General features: G+C 45.5%; 1 protein-coding gene across 1 annotated transcript in view; it reads right to left on the bottom strand.

The window, feature by feature from the left end:
- Positions 1 to 2,541: 2,541 nt before the first annotated feature.
- PSAT1 (phosphoserine aminotransferase 1) overlaps positions 2,542 to 24,945 on the bottom strand; it is a 28,325-nt gene continuing 5,921 nt past the window's right edge. Inside the window, exons 4-9 of the mRNA XM_061425590.1 lie at positions 22,932 to 23,137; positions 21,785 to 21,957; positions 20,075 to 20,244; positions 14,072 to 14,200; positions 4,562 to 4,699; positions 2,542 to 3,662 (exon numbers count right to left, since the gene is read on the bottom strand). Of these exons, the coding sequence (XP_061281574.1) occupies positions 3,557 to 3,662; positions 4,562 to 4,699; positions 14,072 to 14,200; positions 20,075 to 20,244; positions 21,785 to 21,957; positions 22,932 to 23,137 (922 nt within the window). The 3' untranslated portion in view covers positions 2,542 to 3,556. The remainder of the gene's footprint in view (positions 3,663 to 4,561; positions 4,700 to 14,071; positions 14,201 to 20,074; positions 20,245 to 21,784; positions 21,958 to 22,931; positions 23,138 to 24,945) is intronic.

Raw genomic sequence — 24,945 nt, 5'->3', positions numbered from 1 at the left:
TAAGAGTTTGCCAAGCCTCCCAGACCTGCTAAGCTGTGATGAGACAGCATCAGATATTTAATAAACATAGACTAGCAGGGAACAGAACACAGTATTATTTCTCATGCACACAAAGAACTGCAGTGCTAGGCACAACGCAGTGTCAGAAGGTAAACATGTAATGTGAAAATAAATCTGCTTTTTCTCACTTGGGTGGTATTAACGTGATTATGTGTTGCCAAATTTTGAAAGAGAAAAATAAAACTTCAAAATCAGTTTGGGGGAAGAGGTACAGTTTGGAGAATCTAAAGGAGCATAAGGCCCCCAAGCCTTACACAGATTTCCCAAGGCCTGAAAGACACTTTTCTGTCCACTTGGCTTTTAATCAAGACTGGCCGGTCATGGCTCCCACAGCCTGCTGACCCAGAGGCTGCATCCTTATTTCCTCTTCCCCCTCTTTTCACGTGGTCAGCAGCCTGACGTCAGTTCGTTCACTTGAGACACACAAAGGTCAAGGTTTTCATTCAATGAGTGTATTCCAGCAATCTGTGCTCCAGAACCTTCCTTTGTCCAGACAACAGTGTCCACCCTTTGGACTGGTACGCATGCAGCAGGTACTGACTATTTTTCAAACACTTTCACGGATACATAAAGAAGAGCCTGGGAGCCATCCAAGATTTTAAGTTTTTGTGAAAAATTAAATTTATACTAAGCTTTTGAAAATTAAAAACCCTATGTGAGACTGTACCTCTGCCTTTACTGCAGGCCGTTTGCGAAATTCATGAAGACCCGCCTTTCCATTCATTAGATAATTGCTGAGCATCCCCTAAAGGCAAAGCAGGATGTCAGGTGATATAGGTGAAGAAACAGGACTTGCTCCTTGCTCTAGTGGGGAAGGCAGGTAAACAGACACACTCAGCACAGTAAAGAACAGAATGGAGGAGCTGTGATAGGATAAAAGGGTCACCCTTGTAAGAACAAAGGAAAAGAGCATGCTTGCAATGGAGGAGACACAAACAAGGTCAGGAGGTTGGCAGGTGTCTTGAAGGAAGGCTGGTCTTGCCAAGTTGGGGCAGGAACTCCAGGCTTACCTGTGGAAGCATGGGCTTATGCATGACATTCCAAGAACAAGAAACACAAGAAAGAACAGGCCAAACACATACATTGCTGCTGCTGCTGCTGCTAAGTCGCTTCAGCCGTGTCCGACTCTGTGCGACCCCATAGACAGCAGCCCACCAGGCTCCCCTGTCCCTGGGATTCTCCAGGCATTACCATATGTAAACTAGCTAATGGGAAGTCTCTGTATGACACAGGAAGCTCAACTCCTCCGTGCTCTGTGACAACCTAGCGGGTGGGGTGAGGTGGGGGTGGAGGGAGGTTGAAGAGAGAGGGGACATATGTATACCTATGGCTGACTCATGCTGATGTATGGCAGAAACCAACACAACACTGTAAAGCAATTATCCTCCAATTAAAAATTAAAAAAAAGAAAAGGGCAGACTAGATGCTACAATGCTGTGACTGCTAGGCTAAGAAGCCCGGGCCTTTTTAAAAACCAAAGAGGAGCATGAAGTGATCATCCAACCAGCTGTGCTGTAGGGGATGGTGTGGGCAGATGAGGCTGCTGAAATGACCCTCTGAAGGCTGGCAGAGCTGGTTGTGGCAAGGGGAATGGAAATAAGTGGAGATTCAAGAGCTTTGGGGTTGGTACAAACCACAGGGACTTGCAACCATCACGTGAATGGGTGAGGAAGGAGGTGAAATAGACTCTGAATGCTATGATATGTAAACACTTGGTTGGAGTCCATGGACTGGGCAGTTCTTGCTATTTAAATATTTACTGTGGTTATTAGTCTCATCCAGCATTGAGCCCTTGTTTTATGCTTTAAATATCCCTGAGCAAAGTTAAGGAGTTATTTCTATCCTCCTTTTCAAAGAAAGGGCTTCCCTGGTGGCTTAGCTGGTAAAGAATCCACCTGCAATGCAGGAGACCTGGATTCAATCCCTGGGTTGGGAAGATCCCCTGGAGAAGGGAAAGACTACCCACTCCAGGGCCTGGAGAATTCCATGGACTATACAGTCCGTGGGGTCACAGAGAGTTGGACATGACTGAGCGACTTTCACTTCACTTTAAAGATGAGAGAATCAAGCCTGTAAAGGCTTAGCCCTAAGCAGAGAAACGCAACTAACCCAACTGATTTGTGTAGGGCTCAGACGAAAGATCAGCACAAGCCTCGTTACATAATCCAGCAAAACATGAAGATAGCTCAATACTGTCCTGTTGGCATGTTTTCAGCTGAACTGGGGCAAGCTTCGTAGAACTTTATACTGTGAGCTGTGTTATAAGGTCGTTTGTTGATACTGTCCATTCCAAGAGCCAATGGAAAGTTACCAGTGTGCTGAATCATCACAAACATGGATGCAGAGAATGTAGGTCTTACAACTTTAGTTTAACAAAATACAGTTCACAGATGCTATTTTTAGACTCAAGTTTGCCCAACAGAAAGTTTGTAAAAGAATAATCTGTCTAAAAAGCAGGTAAAGAAATTCACTGACAAAGACTTAGATGTTTTAGGACTTTAATGTCCTTCATATATTCAGCATAAAAAACTGACAATGGGTGAATAACAGGGGAAAAGAGTCTTCAGCAAAGATCTTCCCAAACTCACAGCATCACTGGCCAAACACCATAAAGAAACAGTCATGTGAACAAAGGAAAGAAGAGTTTAACAGAGATTTTTAGTTTAACGGCATAACTGAAAAACAAGGAAACAACCAACCAACCTTTCTTCTACCCACTGAGAGGAATGAAAAAGTGAACCAGGGAGCTTCCAACCCTTGTGAAGTAGCTTTAAAAAGGAAGGGGTAGGGGAGGAACACAGCCTTTGAAAATGTAACACTTCAGTGGTTACGGATCCTATCAAATTCTCAAAGTCTGAACATACACCCACATGAACTGTATTATTAGAAAACATAAGTGCATGGAGATATAAACTATTTAGTGTTAAAAACAGACCTTGTTATATAAACATACAGTATGTCACTTTCATCTCTTTATGAGAATAAGGAAAGATTTCCAGTTTGCCTTTTAGTCTGAACTCCTGAACGCTCACCGCATGGACGGTGGTGACCTGAATTAATAGCTGCAGAACCCCAGGAGACCCCCCCACTGCTGTCATCTTGCAAAGGATCAAAATTCAGCACCCAGAGGACCCCCCCCCCACTCTCCATGCTGTTTGTTTCTAAAAATAATAACCTGCCAATTTGCATAATTAAGGCCATAGGCAGCTTTGAATATGAGATCTAAGCAGAAAGAGTAGCAGTAAAGACAGTATTAGTTAAGAGTTTTTAGAAAAAAGAGAGGGAAGATTTTTTTAAAGGCTTCCAGTTAAAGTCAGAATTAAGTCCCAACAGTTTGGCAGAGCTGCGGATGTGTCGCTGTTTTTCTCTAAAAAAGAAGAATCTACCATATCACTCGAGAAAATGCCATATTTGTTAATATTTTTGTAACCATTCCCAAGTGACTTTCAGCTTCGTTCATTGTTCAAGGGCAGAGTATATACTGGTCAGGATGCGCTCATAGCTGGTGCATCTCCAAAAAATTCTTCATGAAGGCTGCCAGCTTCTGGACGTCTTCGACAGTGACAGCATTGTACAGAGAGACCCGGATGCCTCCCACGGACCTGGAAGGACCACAGATGCGGCCATTAAGAACAGGAGCATCCGGTTTAACATCAAGACCACCCTCCTTCCAGTCACCCACTCCTTTAAGAGTCATGGCACCTGAGATCATCATGTCCAACTTCTCACCTGAAAATACCCATAGGAGGCCAAAAGCTTCAGACATCTCAGTCCTTAGGAATTCTTACCAACACAGTGAGCGTCATGCTTACATGTGACCTAGGTTAACTCAACTCTTCGATGAGCCTGCTGTACAGGGGGCAGGGATCTGGCAGGTACTCTTGCACGTGAGGACATACATTTTTCATGGAGCCTGAAGGATTAATTAACTCCTCTTCCTAATGTCCAGCGGGAGCAATAGCAGCTTTTTCTTACATTGGACAGGGTTGTGTCAGTTGCACCATGGATCGGATGGCAACCTCTGAGCTGTCACAGCAGACAGCCTCAAAGGTAATTTTGACCAAAGCTCCTAGAAGATGGGGCTCCATCACGCTCTCAGCTGAGAAATCATGCTAAGGGTTCTAAAAGCAATAAGAAGATTATCCCATAATAACTGGTCTTTTTCAACTAGTTACAGTAACCGCTACTTCAAGCTGGGCAGGCTCCTGGATGTGTTTTACTCTGCATCTGAAGAGGCTTCCCTGGTGCTTCAGATAGTAAACAACTCGCCTGCCAATGCAGGAGACATGGGTTGATCCCTGGGTCGGGAAGATCCCCTGGAGAAGGGAATGACTACCCACTCCAGTATTCTTGCCTGGAGAGTTCCATGGACAGAGGAACCTGGTGGTCTACAGTCCGTGGGGTCACAAAGAGTCCAGTATGACTTAGCAACTAACACTTTCACTGCATCTGAAAACCAAACCAATTCTCTGACAAGCTTCTGGATGTGACATGTACTCACCTATGCCCTTTCAAGGAGATCATATTGAGTTCAAGAGCTTTGTCAAGAAATCTTTTTTCTAAAGCATCGTCTCCTTTGGTGTTGCCAATGCGGAATGGAATATTCATCTTGCTTCTATTCTGGGGCTCCACTGGACATCTGAAAAACACATTTATTGTTGTAGATAATTTTCTGCAATGTACAACTTTAACAAGTCAACAGAAAATTTTTTAAAAACCATTTTCTAGATGCAAACAAGAGGTTACAAATCTGCCCCAGGACATTTACAATTTACTTAAGGAGACAACTTTTGCATTTGGAAAAGAGAGTTAGCATTCTCTTATACAACTGGTACTACTTAATTTCTAAGAGCCTCAGTTTCCTCATCCAAATATTGGGAATATTAATAAAATCACCATTTCAGACAAGTTTTGACAGTTCAATGACACAATGTATATGAAGCTTCCAACACATGGCAGCCACAGAGCAACATGAATGAAATGACCCTTTCCCTACAAGGCTGCAGAGAAGGAAAAGTTGTTCTGAATAGTGGCTGTAAGACTTAAAAACAATGAGCAGCAACTTTCAAAGCACTTACAACACTGTACTGTCCCAAACCATGTGACCTTGAAACTTACTGACTCTCCCTATCGTACCTCTCTGATGTGAGAACTAAACAAAGCATTTGCAGAGAATTTCTGTGGTACATTTGAAAATGGCCACAAAAAAAAAAAAAAAAAAAAAGGCCACAAATTCTCCATAGCCTTCCCAGCAAGAGGTGGGGCCTAGTGTTCACAGCTTTTGAATCTGGGCTGGCCTTGTGGATTTGCTTTGACCAAGAAACAATCTGAAGGGTTAGGGTGGGTAGGGAGGTTCAGGATGGAGGGGACACGTGAATACCTGTGGCTGATTCATACTGATGTGTGGTAAAAACTATCACAATATTGTAAAGTAATTATCCTCCAATTAAAATAAATAATTTTTTTAAAAGAGACAGACTGCAACAGAAATGATGCCATGCAACTTCCAAGCCAAGGCACATGCAGCTTCTATACCTGTCTTGCTCAAACATTGCTGCTATGTAAGCAAGCCCAAGCTAGCCTGCAGGAAACAACAGCCCCAGCCAACAGCCAGCACTAGCTGCCAGACAGGGGAGCATGGCCATTTTAGACTCCGGGTGAACCACCAGATGACTTTGGTTGAATAAGTGATCTCAGAAGAGACCAGCAGAAGAAACCACCCAGCTGAGTTCAGCTCAACCTGCTGATGGAAAAGAATCCTGAGTAATGAAAATGGCTGTGGTTTTAAGCCAGTCTTGAAGTTTTCTGTGTATGATGCAAAAGCAGACAACTGATACAATTTAGAAGAGTGCCTGGATCACATTCAATGCTATATAAGTATCTGTTAAAATCAAATAAATTTGTCTTTTTATTCCCAGCACCTTGCACGAGGCTCACACAGACTCTCAAAAATGAATGAGTCAAATTTCATAGGTTAGTATATGACTTCAGTTTCTGGTTTGGAAAGCAAGCAAGCCAAAATTATTTTTCATTGACAACCAAATGAGACAAACAGAAGGAGAGCTGACATGCTACTCTGAAATACAAGGAAAAATATGTCATAACTCTCTTTCCCCATATTCTCAAGCACATCCTGTTTTATCCTTCCATTTCTACAGGGTAGGATTCATTAAAATTAAACAGCAAAAAAAGCAGTGTGAGGAAGCCCCCCATTAACAGCTATGCTCACCCCTGAGGGCGCACACACAGTTCTTGTTAAAGTTAACAGGAGTCAAGTCCACATTAACAGACAAAAGAGACCCAAGAAGGGAAATCAGGTCTCTGGCAATAGGCTTTGAGCCTGAATTCTGGCCCCCACCTTTTCACAGGTAGTAGGTTTCCTGGTTGACATTTAAATTAAAATTTTAGTGTCTACCTCCTTTGATATTCTGCTGCCTCAGGCTCCTCAGGCAAGAGTCCAATTATAGAGCCGGAGCAGCAAAAAGGACATGTGGTTTAAGGGTAAAAAATATTAAAAGGGGGAAGAATTAAGAACCTGGGTTTACAAATCTGTAAATACAAATCTGTATTTACAGTCCTCCCCTACAAATTTACCCAACCTATTGTGAAAGTAGATGGTACCATAACAGCAACAATGTCATAAAACCTAGAAACTGAAGATTAAATTAGCATGCAGCAGATACCTGCACAGTGCCCGACAGTGTCTCTGATGTGGGGCTGAGGGAAAGAAGAAATAGATTAAGGGGAATTAGTTGCTTCCAACCTAGCAAGACGGCTACGTAGGGAATTAAAATTCCACGGGACAAGCCCTGTGGAAGCACAGAGCTGAGCAAGTAATTCTCCCCAGAGAAGGTTGAAAGGTTTCAGAGGAAGCTATGAGGGAAGGGTTAGGACAGGGTGAGGGGAAGGAATGGCGTGTGTGTCCGTCAAGCCCTGGAGACCTCAGCAAGTTCTTGTAGCAAATAGGGTGCCGGGTGCCTGGCAAGCCCCACCCCAAAGTATTGGTGGACCCTAATTTCCTTCATCAGACCCCTCCTGAAGGACACCTGGGTTGACTCCAGATTTTCCCCATTATGTAAGCATCCCACATTGGACTTGGGGGCACCTGATTTTGTGCACACTTCCATGCCAGGCAGAGTACTGGCAGAGGGCAGGTGCCTAAGGTAAGTCTTTGGTCAAAGTACAAGAGTTGTGAACTTTGATGGGTGTTGCAACCTCATTGGAGAAGGCAATGGCACCCCACTCCAGTACTCTTGCCTGGAAAATCCCATGGATGGAGGAGCCTGGTGGGCTGCGGTCCATGGGGTCGCTAAGAGTCGGACACGACTGAGCGACTTCACTTTCACTTTTCACTTTCATGCATTGGAGAAGGAAATGGCAACCCACTCCAGTATTCTTGCCTAGAGAATCCCAGGGATGGGGGAGCCTGGTGGGCTGCCATCTATGGGGTCGCACAGAGTCGGACACGACTGAAGCGACTTATAGCAGCAGCAGCAGCAGCAGCAGCAACCTCACTCCAAAATTGAACACATTTACACTCGACATAACCAAAGTGTGGTCCCTTGCCAACACCAGCTGTTATCAATCTTCAGAATTTCTGTTGATCAGAAGGAAAACACCTCATGGTTTTAATCTGCATTTCCTGAAGAAATTAACCCCTTTCATCTATTAGCCAGCTGTTTCTTCCCTGTCGTTTGCTCATACAGTTAGAGACCACCTCCTGCCTGGTTTTTTTTTTTTTGGTTTATCCTTTTTAATTTGTGGATTCTTCCCTATAGCAAAAGTAACCCTTATAAGTTCTATGCTACGAAGTTTTTCTCATATCTATCATTTTGTTTTGTTTATGATGTCTTGAACTGTAGCAAAGTTTCAAATTTTTCATGTAATTAAATGTCTTTTACTTTATGGCTTTTGAGTTTTATGGCTTATTTTGGAAGGCCTCTGTACACTCTATACTTAAACAGAAATTCTTTGCTGGATTTTATATGTATGTCTTGCATTTCAATGCATTTACATCTTTTTGATTGATTAGAATTTATGTATGGCATGCTGAAAATATATAACTCTAATTTTTGTTTAAATGAATTATCAATGCTTCAATCAATTGTAAACATGGTTTTTTGTCTAATTTAAAATGCAGGGACTTCTCAGGTGGTCTAGTAGTTAGGACTTCCCGCTTCCAATGCAGGAGGTGTGGAGTCAATCCCTGTTCAGGGAACTAAGATCCCACATGTGGCCAAAAAATAAACAACAACAAAAACCAAAATGCAATTCTCAAGTAAACAAAAGTTTCTGAACTTTTCCAGTTATCTGTCTTTCCTTCTGCCAGTGGCTTTGTATTTTAATAGATCATATGCTAACATTACATTTTACTAATGTCCACATATGTTAAATATTTTTCAGCTATCCTCTTGCACTAACTTTCCTAGTTAAACACTGAACTAATATTTACTAATGTTTGTGATTATTGTGAATGGGATCTTTCCTCATTTTTTATTGTTATCACTGGAATTTGGGAAAGTAATTGACTTTTATACATTTCGATGGAACCAATCACAATTCTGAACATAATCATTTCTAATCTTTTCCACTGATTCCTGCAGTTTTAATAGAAAGTCACATCATCTGTGATTTCTGTTGTTTCCTTAGTGTAGTAGTTAAAGGCTCTGAAACCAGCCCCACCGACTCTCCCCATGTTCATACCCTGTCTGATCCCACCTGCCCTTTGCACCTGACCATAACCTGTCTCTGCTGCTGTAAAACACTGCTCACAAGGAAGTGACAACAATAAAATGTATTAATATCTGTAAAACACCAAGAGCTCTGCCTGCTTTATTTTGGGGTTGTTTCTGGACTCGTCAGGTGCTTCCCTCTTTCCTAAGGCCTGGTTCCCATAGGAAGTTGATGAGAAAAGGTGACCTCTGATCTGAAATGGATTCTACCACTTGGACTAATATCTAAGTTAATATCTAAGTTAAGTTAGATATTAACTTAGCATGTTAAAGTTAATATCTAAAACATTTTAATTTGATATATGATGCAGGGCACCCAAAGCTAGTGCTCTCTCACAACCTGGAGGGATGGGGTGGGGAGGGAGGTGGGTAGGGGAGTGGTTTCAAGATGGAGGGGACACATGTATGCCTATGGCCAATTCACATTGATGTATGGCAAAAACTGTCACAATACTGTAAAGTAATTATCCTTCAATTAAAATAAACAAATTCTAAAAACTTAGTATCTAATACATATTAAACACTATGTGTCAGGAACATCCCAGGTGCTTTCCATAATAACCACAAATAATATTAAGAGCCAACTTTCATGGATGCTCCCTACCTACCAAGTAGGGTTTCTCATGCTTTACACAAATGACCCAGGGCAAGAGCCCTTAAACCCCTCCATTATATACTCTTGATTCATACGCATTTTCATTTAACCCTCATGATGGTCATAATATTCTATGGACTTATGTCCATTGTGCAGATGAGGAAATTGAGTCTAGAGTGGTCAGGACACCTGCCCAAGGCCACACGCTGGTAAGTGGCAATGCGGGGCTTCTACAGCCAAGATGCTACACTGCCCACGTGGGCTCAACTCACAGCCAGCCAGCAACTGTGGTGGTCAGGCTATAGAATGAACAGGGACTTCAGTAGTGGCCCTCTCAAGTCTCTGAGTCCCCGGCCAGGAACACTGGCAGAGCTGGTCCAACCCCCAGCAAACTGCCCAAAACTGTGTTCCATGAAGGGGCTGCTCTACCAGGCAGGGGGGCACCAAAGGCGGGACAAAAATGAGGAGTGAAAGTGATGGTGAACGGTAAATTCCAACTCTAGGTTCCTTGGTATTCCTCTTAGAAACTGCTCACCTCCCCTTCAGGGCCATATTTCCATAGCGAAGCATTTCCTGAAAATCCAGATGCACACAGAGACAGCTCGTGATTGTCCAACTGCTGAACAGGGGTGAGGGGAGCAGAGTGTGCTCCTGACTATGGTAACAAGGTTCCACAGTAATTCCATGAGCCAGGATGACATTTTCTGGGCAGGCGGCCCAGGAGTGAATGGGAGTTCCCAGAAAGTGGTTTATTCAGAAAAGGATGTACGTTCGGGCTCAAAAGCCTGTTCATAAGTGAATGAGGAGTTTTGCATGGGAAAGTGATCAGATTGCCCAGGAGACAACCCACCTGCCATGTCGGCTTTGGCAGGCTGCTTTCTGGAAGATGCTGGGGGGTGCTTGTAGTTAAAGGATCTCGAGTGGAGGGAAGAATTTCTGGGACTTTTGGTGTTCCTTCTATACTTTATTTTCTTTCTAATGCCCTGGATTTCTTCCAGGGGCATCACCATTCTTTCTGTCCTCTCATTTTGTGCCTATACATTTCCCAAGAAATACATGAAGTCAAATGCTAACAGAAACATTGGTCTCCCCTTCACAATAGCTGCCACGTGCTCTCACTCACATTCATATTCTGTGCACTCTAAGGAAGCCAGGAAGAATAAGGAGACTTATTCTTCTTGGTAACACCAGAGCCTAAAACCAGGCTAGCCCAGAGGAGTGCTCAGGCACCATTTACTGGAGGGGTGGATGGATGAATGGACGGATGGGCAGATGGATGGTAGATGGATGGGTAGATGGAGGGTGGGTGGATGGGTAAGCAGACAAATGGGTAAATGAACTAATGAATTAAACATGTCTTCAGACCTTTCCACACTATCTTTTCAATCCCAGCACAAGCCATCCCTCTAGGCGGCCCACTCTCTGCTCTCCAAACATACTGCTTTCTTCCCTCAGTGCTTTACAGGGGCCATTCTTTGCCTTCCTAAAAATTTATAGAAGAATTTCTGCCTTCTTCTCTGCCTAATTCTACTCCCGCCCAAGGCTGAAGCTCATCTAAAGGCCCTCCCTTCTCCTCCAGCCAAAGCAGAATCCTCCTGTCCTCAGCTCCCGACTCATCATTTAGCCCTTGGCTATGAACTCCTTGGACCATCTATTGCCAATCACGCGTGTTAAAATGGCTCTAGTAAGTGCTAGTGGAGTACTCTGGCTTCCCTTCTCATATATCAGGATCTAAAATGGAAGATTCCCAAGGGCCAAGCCACAGAACCACAGAGAAGGCAGGAATGCATAGTGGGGAATCCCTTCCCCCAGATGGCGTATGGAAGAGGACCCTAAAGCTTAAGTCATTCAGCCAAGCTGGACTCCCTGAGGGCTTGTGGCTGCAGGCCAAGAACTCATAGGAGCAGGCAATCAGTTAAGGGCAGAGATGACACCACCAGTTATGGCTGCCCCATCAGTACACCCCAACCCTTCACCCATGGTTGGTTATGAGATGTGTTAGCAAGTCCTGGGTAAAACATACAACTCGAAGTCAGGTTTGAGGCATTTTTTTTTTTTTTTTGATATGTGGCCCACTGAGTTCTCAAAAAAGAGTGAAAATTCCTTTGTTATTGTCAGCTAGATGTTTTTGTTATAACAGACTGAACTCCGAAGAGTAAATACCACTAAGAAGGGGGTCCTGGCTTGGTCAATGAGAGTATCTATGCATATGTGTGTAGAAATGGGTGTGCATACACAGCATAAAGTCAGATCCTCCCACAGGAGTCCCCACCGTGAAGGAAGGGAAAGCAAATGAAAGCATCGCCTGTTAAGCTCTTTGTGTACCAGGCACCATATGTGGCATTTTGGTGAGAGGCCTGCTGTAGGGGGTTGAATGGTGGCCTCTCCACATTCACCTGTGAATGTGACCTAGTAAGAAAAAGGGTCGGGACTTTCCTGGTGGTCCAGTGGCTGGGACTCCGTGCTCCCCATGCAGGGGGCCAGGGTTCAATCCCTGGTCGGGGAACTAGATCCCACATGCTGCAACTAAGACCTAGGGCAGCCAAATAATTAAAGTAATTACTGCAAAAGAAAAGAAAAAGGATCTATGCTGGTGCAATTAAGCTAAGGATCTCTAGATGAGATAAATCATCCTGGATTATCTGAGTAGGTCCTATATCCAATGACCACCTTGTGAGAGACAGAAGAGAAGACACACAAAGAAGGAGAAGGCCACGTGAAGCAGAGGCAGAGACTGGGGTGAGGCAGGAATGCCCAAAGCCCCTAGAAGCTGGAAGGGGCCAGGAATGGACTCTTCTCGGGAGTCTCTGCAGGGAGCAAAGCCTTGCTGACAGCTTGACTTTGAACTCCTGGACTCCTGATAACTGAAAATAAATTTCTCTTGTTTTAAGGCACCAAGTTAATGGTACTTTTGCTCTAGCATCCCTAAGAGATCAATACAAGGCCCATGGGTTTTCTGGTGCTGGTCCAGGGGTCAACACATGTTCATGAATCAGTTAGTCACAAAGACATTTAACTAGGAGTCAACTATATCAGAGCCAATTCCATTCACTGACTACAGGCCTCAAAATTCTCCAAGCCAGGCTTCAGCAATATGTGAACCATGAATTTCCTGATGTCCAAGCTGGTTTTAGAAAAGGCAGAGGAACCAGAGATCAAATTGCCAACATCCACTGGATCATGGAAAAAGCAAGAGAGTTCCAGAAAAACAGCTATTTCTGCTTTATTGACTATGCCAAAGCCTTTGACTGTGTGGATCACAATAAACTGTGGAAAATTCTGAAAGAGATGGGAATACCAGACCACTTGACCTGCCTCTTGAGAAACCTATATGCAGGTCAGGAAGCAACAGTTAGAACTGGACATGGAACAACAGACTGGTTCCAAATAGGAAAAGGAGTACATCAAGGCTGTATATTGTCACCCTGCTTATTTAACTTATATGCAGAGTACATCATGAGAAACGCTGGCCTGGAAGAAACACAAGCTGGAATCAAGATTGCCGGGAGAAATATCAATAACCTCACATATGCAGATGACACCACCCTTATGGCAGAAAGTGAAGAGGAACTCAAAAGCCTCTTGATGAAAGTGAAAGTGGGGAGTGAAAAAGTTGGCTTAAAGCTCAACATTCAGAAAATGAAGATCATGGCATCCGGTCCCATCACTTCATGGGAAATAGATGGGGAAACAGTGGAAACAGTGTCAGACTTTATTTTTCTGGGCTCCAAAATCACTGCAGATGGTGACTGCAGCCATGAAATTAAAAGACGCTTGCTCCTTGGAAGGAAAGTTATGACCAACCTAGATAGCATATTCAAAAGCAGAGACATTACTTTGCCAACAAATGTTCGTCTAGTCAAGGCTATGGTTTTTCCTTTGGTCATGTATGGATGTGAGAGTTGGACTGTGAAGAAGACTGAGCGCCGAAAAATTGATGCTTTTGAACTGTGGTGTTGGAGAAGACTCTTAAGAGTCCCTTGGACTGCAAGGAGATCCAACCAGTCCATTCTGAAGGAGATCAGCCCTGGGATTTCTTTGGAAGGAATGATGCTAAAGCTGAAACTCCAGTACTTTGGCCACCTCATGTGAAGAGTTGACTCATTGGAAAAGACTCTGATGCTGGGAGGGATTGAGGGCAAGAGGAGAAGGGGACGACAGAGGATGAGATGGCTGGACTGACTCGATGGACCTGAGTCTCAGTGAACTCTGGGAGTTGGTGATGGACAGGGAGGCCTGGCGTGCTGCGATTCATGGGGTCACAAAGAGTCGGACACGACTGAGCAATTGATCTGATATGAAAGGGAAAGAGTAAACTTTTCTAAAAGGGTAAATATCCCAGCGAGGTCAGGAGTGGGTGCTTATACCAAGGGTCTCCAGTGGAGTCCTGAGACAAAGCTGAGACCTTCTAGCATGTTCATGTTTTGTCCCCAGGGACAGAGAGGAGGTGGTGGGGAGACAGGGGTGTGCAGTGTGAGCAATTTCACCACCAGTGGGAGACAGGTCCCAAAGCCTGGTATTCCTGGGGTGGAGATGCAGGAGGGAAAATTCACGTGCATCACGCTCCTGGGGACTTCAGTGTGTTACAGAAAGATGGCTGCATCCATGTTCCAAAACCAACACAGCATAGACACATTTTTCAAGTCACAAGAGGCAAAATGTGAGATAAAAACCATCCACTTACACATAGAATCCTTGCGAATTATCAATAATATCATAAATCATTTGCGATTTGATGGAGCTAAGCTTCTCCATGGCTGCTGCCCCGCCATTGTTCTTAATCCACTCCAGGACCAAGCCCATGACATAGATGCTAAAATAGAGTAAAAAAAATACACGTATCCATTTAGATCAGCTTTGCACAAATAACAAGACATCTGAGCAAACGAAAGCTGTACTAAAATAGACTTAAAGACACCATTAGACAAATTAGTTTTAAAAGAGAAAACATTTCTTTAAAAAGAAAAAAAAAAAAACTGCTGAGTGGACTTCCCTGGTGGCCCAGTGGTTAAGCCTCCAAGCTTCCAGCCCAGGGGGCACCGGTTGGCTCCCTGGCTGGGGAACTAAGATCCCATATGGCACATGGCACAACCAAAAAATGAAAAATAAAATGGTGCTGAGGGCTCCGTGTGCACCTCCCTGAAAGCCCACAGGAACAGAGGTCTTTTGTGGAAAAGACACAGCTCGAGCTGGGCATATGGAGAAGGCCAGCTATGCCCTCTCTACGAGGGGGAACAAAGGTTCCCCAGAGGAATTTGTGTAGACTTAGTTGCTGGGTGTCTAGGTCCAGTGAAGGTCTGGGGGGGGATCCCCCCAACTTAGCTGCTGCCTCTTTTATTAACACTGTAACAGGGTGGGGAGGGGAAGACATATAAGAAGCTGGTCCCAGGGAAGCCCAAGATACTGACTGGCTCCTTCATTGCCTCCAGGTGGCTGGAGAACTCTGGTATTTCTACCCCCAGAAGGTAGCAGAAGCCAATGTGGGGCTGCCCAGGGCCACTGGGCAGAGAATGGCCTGTACCCAGAACCATGCGATGGCTCCTCTGGAAGCTTCCCCAGCGGGCTCCCCAGATGGCCCTGGAAGGAAGGAGAAATGGTGTCCGGGGCCAGAGGGGAGGGAGCTCAAAGCAGAAATCATCCGCTGGGTGTTTACAGCCTCAGCTGAAGCTCTCTGGGTAAAGACTGAGAAATCAGAGGGGCAGAGGAGACAGAAGAAAGCAAGGGGAGGCAAGCACCATTCAGCAGGCTAGGTGCCCTTTTACTGATCAAAAAAAGTCTGAGGCCAGAGCTGCCATTATCTTATTTTACAGATGAGGAAACAGGCTCAGAGAGCTTGACTCTGCATGACTTTTACATCCAACAAGTAGCTGATAAAGCAAGATTCCAACCCCAGCTGGTCTGATCCCAAAGGCCCAGCTCTTTGCACAATAACAAAAGGGCTCTAGACCCTCAGCCACTATCTCACCTGCCAGTGGGGCGGTCAGGCTGGCACCACAGCTCCGACACAGGTGCCAAGAGCAGCGGCTGCAGGGGCATAACAGCTCACACGTGTGTTCCAGATAAGGTGTTCTCCCACTTTACCGTAAGATGCTCTAGAATTTCCATCTAACCCCAAACTGCTCGATCCCCCAGGAACGACATAAACCCACCCTGCCACATGATCCCAGCAGAGTCACGTGTGAATCCTGCCTGTTCAACAGTACATTTTGGTGACTGGGCTTCCCTTCTCACAGCAGCTGTTTTCCCAGGGTTCCCAAGCTGCTATTTCAGTCATCAAATCATGGCTGCAGCAAAGGCTCAGACCAGGTTCATGGTCCCAGCCAGACCTCAGCACCCACACACTTCCCTCTTGGTGTGTGACTCAGCCCCATATCCAGACTCACTGCCCATGCTCCTGGCTAATCCTAATCAGATCTGAGCAGCACAGTCAGCAGAGAACCCTCCCGTTTTACAAGCTGCCCAGAACTGGCGCCCTTAGCTTCCGTCTACAAAGCCTCAGTGTAAGGCAGATGGCTTGGAAGGAAGCGAGTTCTCCTGGAGACCAGATGCCCCAGAAGTGGAAGGATGTCTGGCCTCATGACTCAGCCGGAACTTCTAATGCATAGCTAACACACGCTTCCACTCCCATACCATCCGAAATCTTCAAAACACAGGGGTCCTAAGATGCTTATGCAGCCTTGCAACTTGGTCTCCATTCTCCCCACTAACCAGGGTATCACTTTTAACTGTTATATTGTCTTCACTTCTAAAATGCCACCAGCTTGGGGCTTCCCTGGTGGCTCAGATGGTAAAGAATCCAACTGCAACGCAGGAAACCCAGGTTTGATCTCTGGGTTGGGAAGATCCCCTGGAGAAGGGAATGGCAACCCACTCCAATATTCTTGCCTGGAAAAAATCCATGGACAGAGGAGCCTGGAGAGCTATAGTCAGTCCATGGGGTTGCAGAGTTGGACACCACCGAGTGACTAACATTTTTACTTTCTTTTCACACAGTGTTAAGTGTACTGTCTAAGCCTGTGCGTTAAATGACTATATAAATCACAGCAGATCCATTCTCTGGAATATCACACCACAATTCAAAGAGGAAAAAAGGCAAGCATTTGTCCTGACACAGCCGTGTTCACAGTACATTGCTGGGTGGAAAAAGAATTCACAAAGCAGCCTGTATGGTAACATTTCATTTGCATAATTAAATATATGGCTCTATTTGCATCTGCCCTGCACAGCAAGCAGTTAGCAGTAGTTTCACCTCAGAAGTCTTTGCCAAGATCTTGTGTTAACTTTTCTAAGCAATACAAAATGCTTTTTGGGCACTAGGGATTAGAAAAGCACCCCAGAAAGCCCTGGAAACTCTCCCTGGCTGTTCTGAAGGACTAAGCCTCCTGGGCAGGCCCACATTCCCATTCTGATAAGAAGGATGGCCTGGGTTAGTGGGGAATATTTTGTTTCTCATTAGCTACTTCATACGATAGATAAAACGAATTTATACTTACAGGTCCCGTTAGTCATGGGAAGTAAATCTGCCTTACAGGGTTAGAAGGGAAGTTTAGGAATCTGTTTGTTTGTCCATAAACTGGGCTTAGTGTTAAACAGAATGTCCACATGGTCCTTTATTCCACCCCAATTCACTGCTCAGGGTTACAGGCAATTATGTGAAGGCCAGTCGTCCAGTTCAGTTCAAACAAACTGCCCAGGGCCTCTGGTCACTTGGCTCTAATTTTATTAGAAAAAAAAAGAGCTTCTTTTTTAACTTGGGACATTTTCAAGGACTTCCACGTGATACAAAGTTCTGAACTGTTCTGGGTGCCTTATCAGCTCACAGCCAGGCCTGGGGAGGGTGTCATGCACAAATCCTCCTCTCTCCATTCAATGCTTATTCTCACTGGGAGAACTACAATTTTCTAATCTTAAAAATACACCAAATGAAATATTAGTTTTTCAAGTCATAGACTGTAAGTAACTGCTCAGTCACACAGATGTTTACTGTTTTTCCTTTTCTCTTCTTTTAGAGTAAAAGAATCCAAGACTCCAAGGGGTGTCCTGGGTCAGAATTTAACCCAATCTCTTTTGACCTCCACATTTATATGATTCTCTCTTTTTTGAATTGGCATGTAACTGCTTTACAGTGTTGTGTTAGTTTCTGTTGTACAACAAAGTGAATCAGCTATATGCAATTCTGATCAAATCTTATTGTCAGTCCTGCCCTGAGATGGTCTCAGTTTTCACTTTCCTGATCTGTCTGGAAAAGAAACCTTGCTCTTTTTCTCCCCTTGTTCCTGTGTGTCTGGCTCAGCTCCCTCCTTAGGCAGAAAGGCTCCAGGCAGGGAGTGTCTGCCTCCCCCACCCTGTGCCCCTGCCCCCAGGTAACCAGGTTGACCCTGCACGCCTGACTGGTCAAGGCCCGGGGCGGAGGCCTGCACAGGCGCTGGCAGGGGAATGACCCTCTGTGAGTCATTCAAGAAGGACTTTCTCTCAGTGCCTCCCCCAGGTCTGACTCCAGACATTTTTATTTCCCATTAGACAGACTCACCTGCTAACTCACTATTTCTGCTGACTTTTAATATTAACAGGCTGCATTTTAACATATGCATTACATTAAAAAAAAAATTGATTTCAAGGTCACTCACTCACATAGAGAAGGTGCCAGAGGGTAAGACAGCTCATCCTGCTCCCCCAGTCTATGCTCTGATCAGAACTGCTGGCCTTCAGGGCACATCCAGGGCCAGGGCTTTCCCGGCCCCGCACACTTTCTTGCTCCCAGAGCCTCAGTGGTCTCTGCCTCTGCCTGAAAGACTCACACGCCCAAGACCAGACCCTGGCTGTTTGTTCTAATAGGTAAGGACTGAACGCCTCCCAGCACCTCCTGCCATGGTGTGGCCTGGCTCCAGAGCCCCTTCCCCAGGGGACCCAGCTGTCCAGCACTGCTCAGCACAGTAGGGCTCCTTTCCCAGCTGGCCAGTGGTTACTGGTTTGTCCACTACCAGAAACCCCAGAGACAAGACAAGTGGGCAAGACAGGTTCAGCCCTGCCCCGCAATCCCCACCAGGCACTCCAGAAGCACTTTCAACCGGAGTGAGACAGAGTGGGATTGACAGGTGACCAGGAGAAAATACCAGACACCTCTGTTGCCTGAGGGAAGCAGGGGACACAGAGAGAAGAGCTGCTGCAGCCTACGTGAGCTACGCAGAAAACCAGCAACAATTTCCATCAGCATTCCAGCTGTGGAAAAAGGTCTTTTCTTCCTGTGGTAAATTATATGGAAGAAGTGTCTTTCCCACAGGCAGTGCCTCGGAGGGAGACCGCTAACAAAGCCCCAGCCCCCATGTAGCTGAGGCCTGTACTGGCCCAAGCCCCTCTTCATATGCTCTGTTATGAGAGCATCCACCATCACTGAAAAACTTCAAAGAGTAGGACTCCAACAGCCATCTATTCTCCAGAGATGGGACCCTTCCAACACAAACCCACACTGGTCATTTTGCTGTTGAAGAGCATGAAGGCACCGGCTGTACTTATCCAGGCTTTCAAGTCAGACCACCTGGGTTCAAATCCATGCCACTTCCTAGAAGTATGGCTTTGGCTTCTTCACTTGCAAAACGGGAATAACAATTAGAGTACCTATCTCCTAGGGTGCTTGGGAGATTAAGTGGGTCATACGCATCACTATTTACATCACAGATGCCCTGGAAAGATAAGATAATCTATAAACTCTGGCTCTTATCCCTGCTGGTAAATAATAATACAGCACTAACACTTATAAGCCACTGAGAGCCAGGCATTCACTAAGCACAGTTTGGTGGTAGAGGTTTAGACACTACAGGCTCCCCTGTCCATGGGATTCTCCAGGCAAGAATGCTGGAATGGGTTGCCATGTCCTTCTCCAGGGGATCTTCCCGACCCAGGGATTGAACCCAGGTCTTCTGCATTGCAGGCAGATACTTGACTGACAGCTACAAGGGAAGCCCCCAAGCACATTTTAGACGCATATTTTAACCATCCAATCTTTATCAGCAACTAATTACTTCTGGAGACACCAGATACACAGATAGATTAAGCAACTTGCCTAAACTCACACAGATTGCTAGTAATAAAACTTATCAGGCTAAATTTTAGGTGTCACAAAGATTTTCACCAACTGCCTGAGTCTGAGAGTTAAAAGACCATAAGGTGGAATAGGCTTACTTTCCCCAAAAGTGCTATAATGCAGACTCTGACTAGGATTAACAGGAAGCCAGGCTAACAGGACCCCTGCAGACTAGGTGAAAAACAGAGAAGTGTTTGTTCCAGCCAGTGTGTCCAATGCCAAGCAGTGGGCTTCAAGCAGGCCCAGCTAGGGAATGAAAAAGGCAGGTAGCCCAGCCTTTGAAAGTTCTTCTCTAAAGTTGCACTGCTCGTTTGAGATGCAGGCATGACACTTCATGTGCAGAAAGCTTTTGGGCTAACGGTGAACCACCAAGGCTACCAAGACCAGACAGAAACACCCCAAAAAAGAAAGGCAAGGAAAGCTGATCAGACAGTGCACAGAGGAGGATGAGGAAGAGGTGAGCAGGGCAGAGAGTCCTGAAGGCCATCTGGGCGATTAGGTTACCAATTCACAGAATCATGTCCAGCTTCAGAAAGTCACCTAGTATTGATGGGAAATGCTGAGACCCCCTCCTTCCCTGGTCCCCAGGCCACACCCTGGAGTTACCTGAAACAGGGAGGTGTGTTGTACAGGGAGTTATTTCCAGCCTGCACTTTGTAATCCAGGACCGAGGGGCACTCTTTGAGGGCAAACCCCAGCAGGTCATCTCGGACGATCACCACCGTGACCCCTGCAGAGCCAACATTCTTCTGGGCACCAGCAAAAATCACACCAAACTGCCAAAGAGAAAACGTGCTATTTTAAACGTACTTGGTCATCTTTCATAAATGTATGTCAAATTCCCCAATCTCTTTCTAAAACACAGTTTTTATGAGGAAGTAACTCAATTTTAATCCTGTTCAGAGCAAATTCCCTTTTCTAAAGGAATCTCTATCTGGACAGCAAATCAATACTTGTGAGTTTAGAGCCTGCAGATTATGAATCTGCCTGGTCCTTCTCCCCAGGAAGAGGCCAGCCCAAGCCCACCACTGTGAAGACCTTGTATCTATTCCTATTCACTCTATTACATCTCTTTTCTACCTCCAAACCCATCTTTAAAATAAGGCTGCTGTCCTTGGTGACCTAAAGAAACCAATTTTTTAATCTATTTATATTTGTATAAAGGGACAATCAGAAGACACTGAGAAATGAAACAAGCTGCCCAAGGGAGAAAAAAATTCAGAAAAAGAGATGTTTTAATGTACTTTGGGACAATTTCCATGTAAGATATAGAACCTTCTTCCATGTCTCCCCATGAAACCTTTAGGAAAATTCAGTAGCATCCCACATGGGAGGAGGGGGATAGCCTGGCCCAACAGGAAGAGGTATTTTTACAATTGGCATTGTTTAGAATTGCCAGTGTATGGTAAGTGAAAATAAAAAGTAGGCTATAAACAATATGTATATATTCACACAACAGAATATTACTTGGCCTAAAAAGAAATGGAGTTCTGACATGCTACCACAGGGTGAACCCTGAGAACATTATGCTCAGTGAAAACAAGCTAGACATGAAAGGACAAATATCGCATGACTCCACTGATGTGAGGTTATCTAGACCAGTCAAATTCACAGAGACTAAAAAAATTATATAGAGAATAGTGGTTGCCAGTGACTAGGGGGAGGAAGGACTGGGGTTACTGTTTAATGGGGACAGAGTTTCAGTGGGAAGAAAAAGTCCTGGAGACGGATGGTGATGAGGATTGTACAATCATGTATATGTACTTAATGACACTGAACGGTATGCTTATAAATCGTTAAAACTGTCAATTTTATAATAAGTATATTTTACCAGAATTTTTTTTTTAAAGGCACACTACCACTTAGTTTGTTTTAACTTCCTTACAGATATCACCCTCCTAACCCGTGCTCCCCATGTTGTGCAATGGTGGGTGCCTCTCCCACTGCCCACCCTGGAGATCCACCTGGGAATCTCATGTCCTATGGATGCTCTTGATGCTGGGGTGGCTAACGAGGTAAGGCAGGGCTCCTTCATAGCCCCCCAAGTTTGGATAATGCATATCTTCCCTTGACAACAGCAAGAAATTCCCAAGGTGTCAATGAAAAAAATTTCTAAAAGCCACCCTCAAAGGCAGGTGAATTCCCCAAGGAATCAAGTAGGACCCTGTGAGGCAACTGTCAACAAAGGGCTGTGAATGTCCGGATGTAAATATTCTGACAACCAAGGTCGGCCTTTCTCCGTCCTAGTGTATGTTAAAATGTCCTTAGAAAAACCAAACTGGGTTCCCCCTGACCCAGGCCTCTTTCAGGCTTTACCTTGGAAACATCCACTGGCCTGGACAGGAAGTTTGAGGACATGTCGCAGACCAGCACTGCTCCCTTGACATCAGGGATAAAGTCAAACTCCACTCCGTGCACAGTCTCATTGGCGCAGTAATACACATAGGAGGCATCCGGGTTGAGGGTCCAGGTGCTCGGATCTGGAATTTCTATCACAGGAGACAAGTTTGGGACTCCACGTTTCCTCCCCTCTTCCCTTAGGGAGACGGGAGTCCACCAGGTACGACACCCCTCGCCTAGCAGGGGAAGACTGATCCCAGAGCATTCACAAGTAAAAGGCATCCTATTCATCTAGTATTACAATCACCACCAGTGTCCTAAAAGGATGCTCCATCTCATTCCTTTGACTTCTACTGGGGGCAAATAATCTTTGAGAATGGTGTGGTAGGTATTTGGGTTTTTCCTTGTCACCCAGCTTCCAACATCCTAGGTCCACGGACAGTGTCCTTTGGGTGCCAGTCTCCCTCACTCTCAGCTCATGTGATTCCAATAGAACCAATTCTACCCACAGCCCTGAAGGGAGAATGCAGTTCAGGCAAGGCCACTTGACTGATTTGGAATGGGACACAGGAGACATGAGACTGTTACTGGGAATGTTTGAGCAGAGGCATTGAAACTTGGGAGAATATAAGGCAATGAACAGCTGCAGCCATCTTCTAAAAATGCGGGGGCAGCCTTCCTGACTGTGAAGGAGACAGAGGGAGACGCCAGGACCAGGAGAAGTCCCCTCACTGTAGGGGGGCCCTTGATTAAGCCATACCTAAAGCCAACCCAGCCCCTGGGTTTTGCAACTAAGTTAGCAGCCCAGGTGGAGAGGCAAATGGCAACCCATGCCAGTATTCCTGCCAGGAGAATCCAATAGACAGAGAGCCTGGTGGGCTATAGTCCATGGGGTTGCAAAGAGTCGGACACAACTGAAGCCACTGAGCAGGCACGCACACAACAGCCTAGGATCACTCTTTCTGCAGCAGCCAGTTAGTAATCTTAACAGGAACAGGCAGCCAATCTAAATGGTATCAAACAGGGGAAGAAAGAATTGCCCAGGGCAGGGGTAACCTGCTAGCTAAGGAGGGATCACCCACTGGCCAGCATTTCACAGACCAGCTCAGCTACCAGCACTTACTCGTGTAACTCCCAAGTTTGGGGTGGACAATATTCACAGTTCCGAACTTCTTGGCTTCTTCTGCAGCCTTAGCTGACCAGGATCCTGTCACCACATAGTCAGCACATCTTCCTGCTTTCAGGCCAATCAGGTTTAAGGGGACAGCACTGAACTGACCACACCCACCTCCTTGTACAAAAATCACTTTGTAGTTGTCTGGAATGGCTCTGGGCAGAAGCAGAGGTGACAGTAAACAGGGTCAAAGATTGAGAGTGAGTGATGCTCTTCCAGCACTTCACCCTGGGGTGGACACACCATAAGCACAATGGTAAAGCCCCACCTCTGCCTTCCCCAAATCAGTCATTTATCTACTCAATTTCTTGCACAGATATTTACTGGGCCCCACAGTGAAAGTCTGGGCTTCCCTGGTGGCTCAGATGGTAAAGAATCTGCCCGCAACGCAGGAGACCTGGGTTTGATCCCTGGGTTGGGAAGATCCTCTGGACAAGGGAATGGCTACCCACTCGAGTATTCTTGCCTGGAGAACTTCATGGAAGGGGAGCCTGGCAGGGTACAGTGCATGGGGTCGCAAAGAGTCAGACATGACTGAGTGACTAACACCTTCACTCACTTTTCATGTTGAAAGCCTATGGTTACTGTTTTGACAGAATCTTAGCAACACCCTGCTGTTCCTTTAGGGAAGCATTGGATACCACTCTCAGTCCAGCTGGTTCAAGGGTGCCCAATCCCAGCTCCAGGGGATGAGCACATGACCCACACCGGTCAGTGGGGTTTGGTTCTGAAATCTTGGATCCAAACTTCTAGAAAAGAGAAGCTGTTTCTATTGAGGGAAAGAACTTATAGGAGCTAAATCTGCAACCACTGGTGGCCATCTGATAAAGCAAACACATAAAAAAGCAGATCCAGGAGACAGAGGAAAAGACCTTTACATCATGTGAGCTCCTGCACTTTTCTGTCCTATGAAGTAATACATTTATTTATTTACTTAAGCCAAGAGTTGGGTTTCTCACTTGCAACCAAAAGTCCTAAAAGTATATATGTGCTGGTCCATGCTACGAATCAGGTGAACAGTGGAGAAGGATCTTCCATAACCCTTTAGACCTAAGCATGTTTCACCTACTCCATATATATTGAGATTAAGAGTGAAATGATTTGATTTCAGCATGGAAAATTAAGATGATGATTGGGATAGCCACAGGCCATGGAAACTGGACCCGAGCTTTTGAGCAATGTCAGAGCTTAGGAACAGATTATGCAGAAGGCAAACAGCCAGGCGACAGAGCTCCAGAAAAGAGGCTTAAGGAAAGCAGCAAAGAGCTGGGCAATGTGAGAGGGTCTTGGGCTCACCAGCAGGTGGTATGGTGTGCATGTATCTGGTTCTGAGCCATGGCTGCCTATCTCCAGGGCTCCAGAAAATAGCAGAGCAGACAGGCCTTGGGAGGCGCTAACTATCAGGTTCTTGGCAGCTGGGAGGACAGCAGCCCAAAGCAGGATTCCAGGTTTATGTTATTCAGATGCAGTTAACAAGGCCAAGAACTGGATGGAAGGACACCAGAGGTCTGGGTACAGGGCTCCAAAGGGACCGGCCCATACCCTGAGCCAGAAGTCCAGGCTGGGGAGGCTCACAGCCCTGCGGGTCAAATGGCACGCCTCTCGGGCCACATTCCAAGCATTCATGAAGGACAAGATCGCTCCACGAACATACTGGGGACCCAGCAGGCAGCCCCGCGTGCTGCCAAACAGATGATGAGCGCCTCTGACCTGCACATTGTGGTGGCTTCTAACGCTCCTCAGAAAATGTCACTAAGTCAGCCCCATCTCAGGCATTTTATTAAGGCAATTTAAAGAGCAAGTTATTACACAATTAGTACAAACCCAATTTTGTTAATGAAATAATGCAAGGATGAACCCTAAAACTTTAACAATGATTATTCTTGACTGGTAGGGTTATGGACAATTCCAGTTAAATTTGTGAGTTTTTTTCCCTAAGCTTCCCACCATGAACATGCACCAG

The sequence above is a fragment of the Bos javanicus genome, chromosome 8, assembly GCF_032452875.1.
Source record: "Bos javanicus breed banteng chromosome 8, ARS-OSU_banteng_1.0, whole genome shotgun sequence".
Classification (NCBI taxonomy): Eukaryota; Metazoa; Chordata; class Mammalia; order Artiodactyla; family Bovidae; genus Bos; species Bos javanicus.
This window is presented reverse-complemented; position numbering and strand designations above follow the sequence as displayed.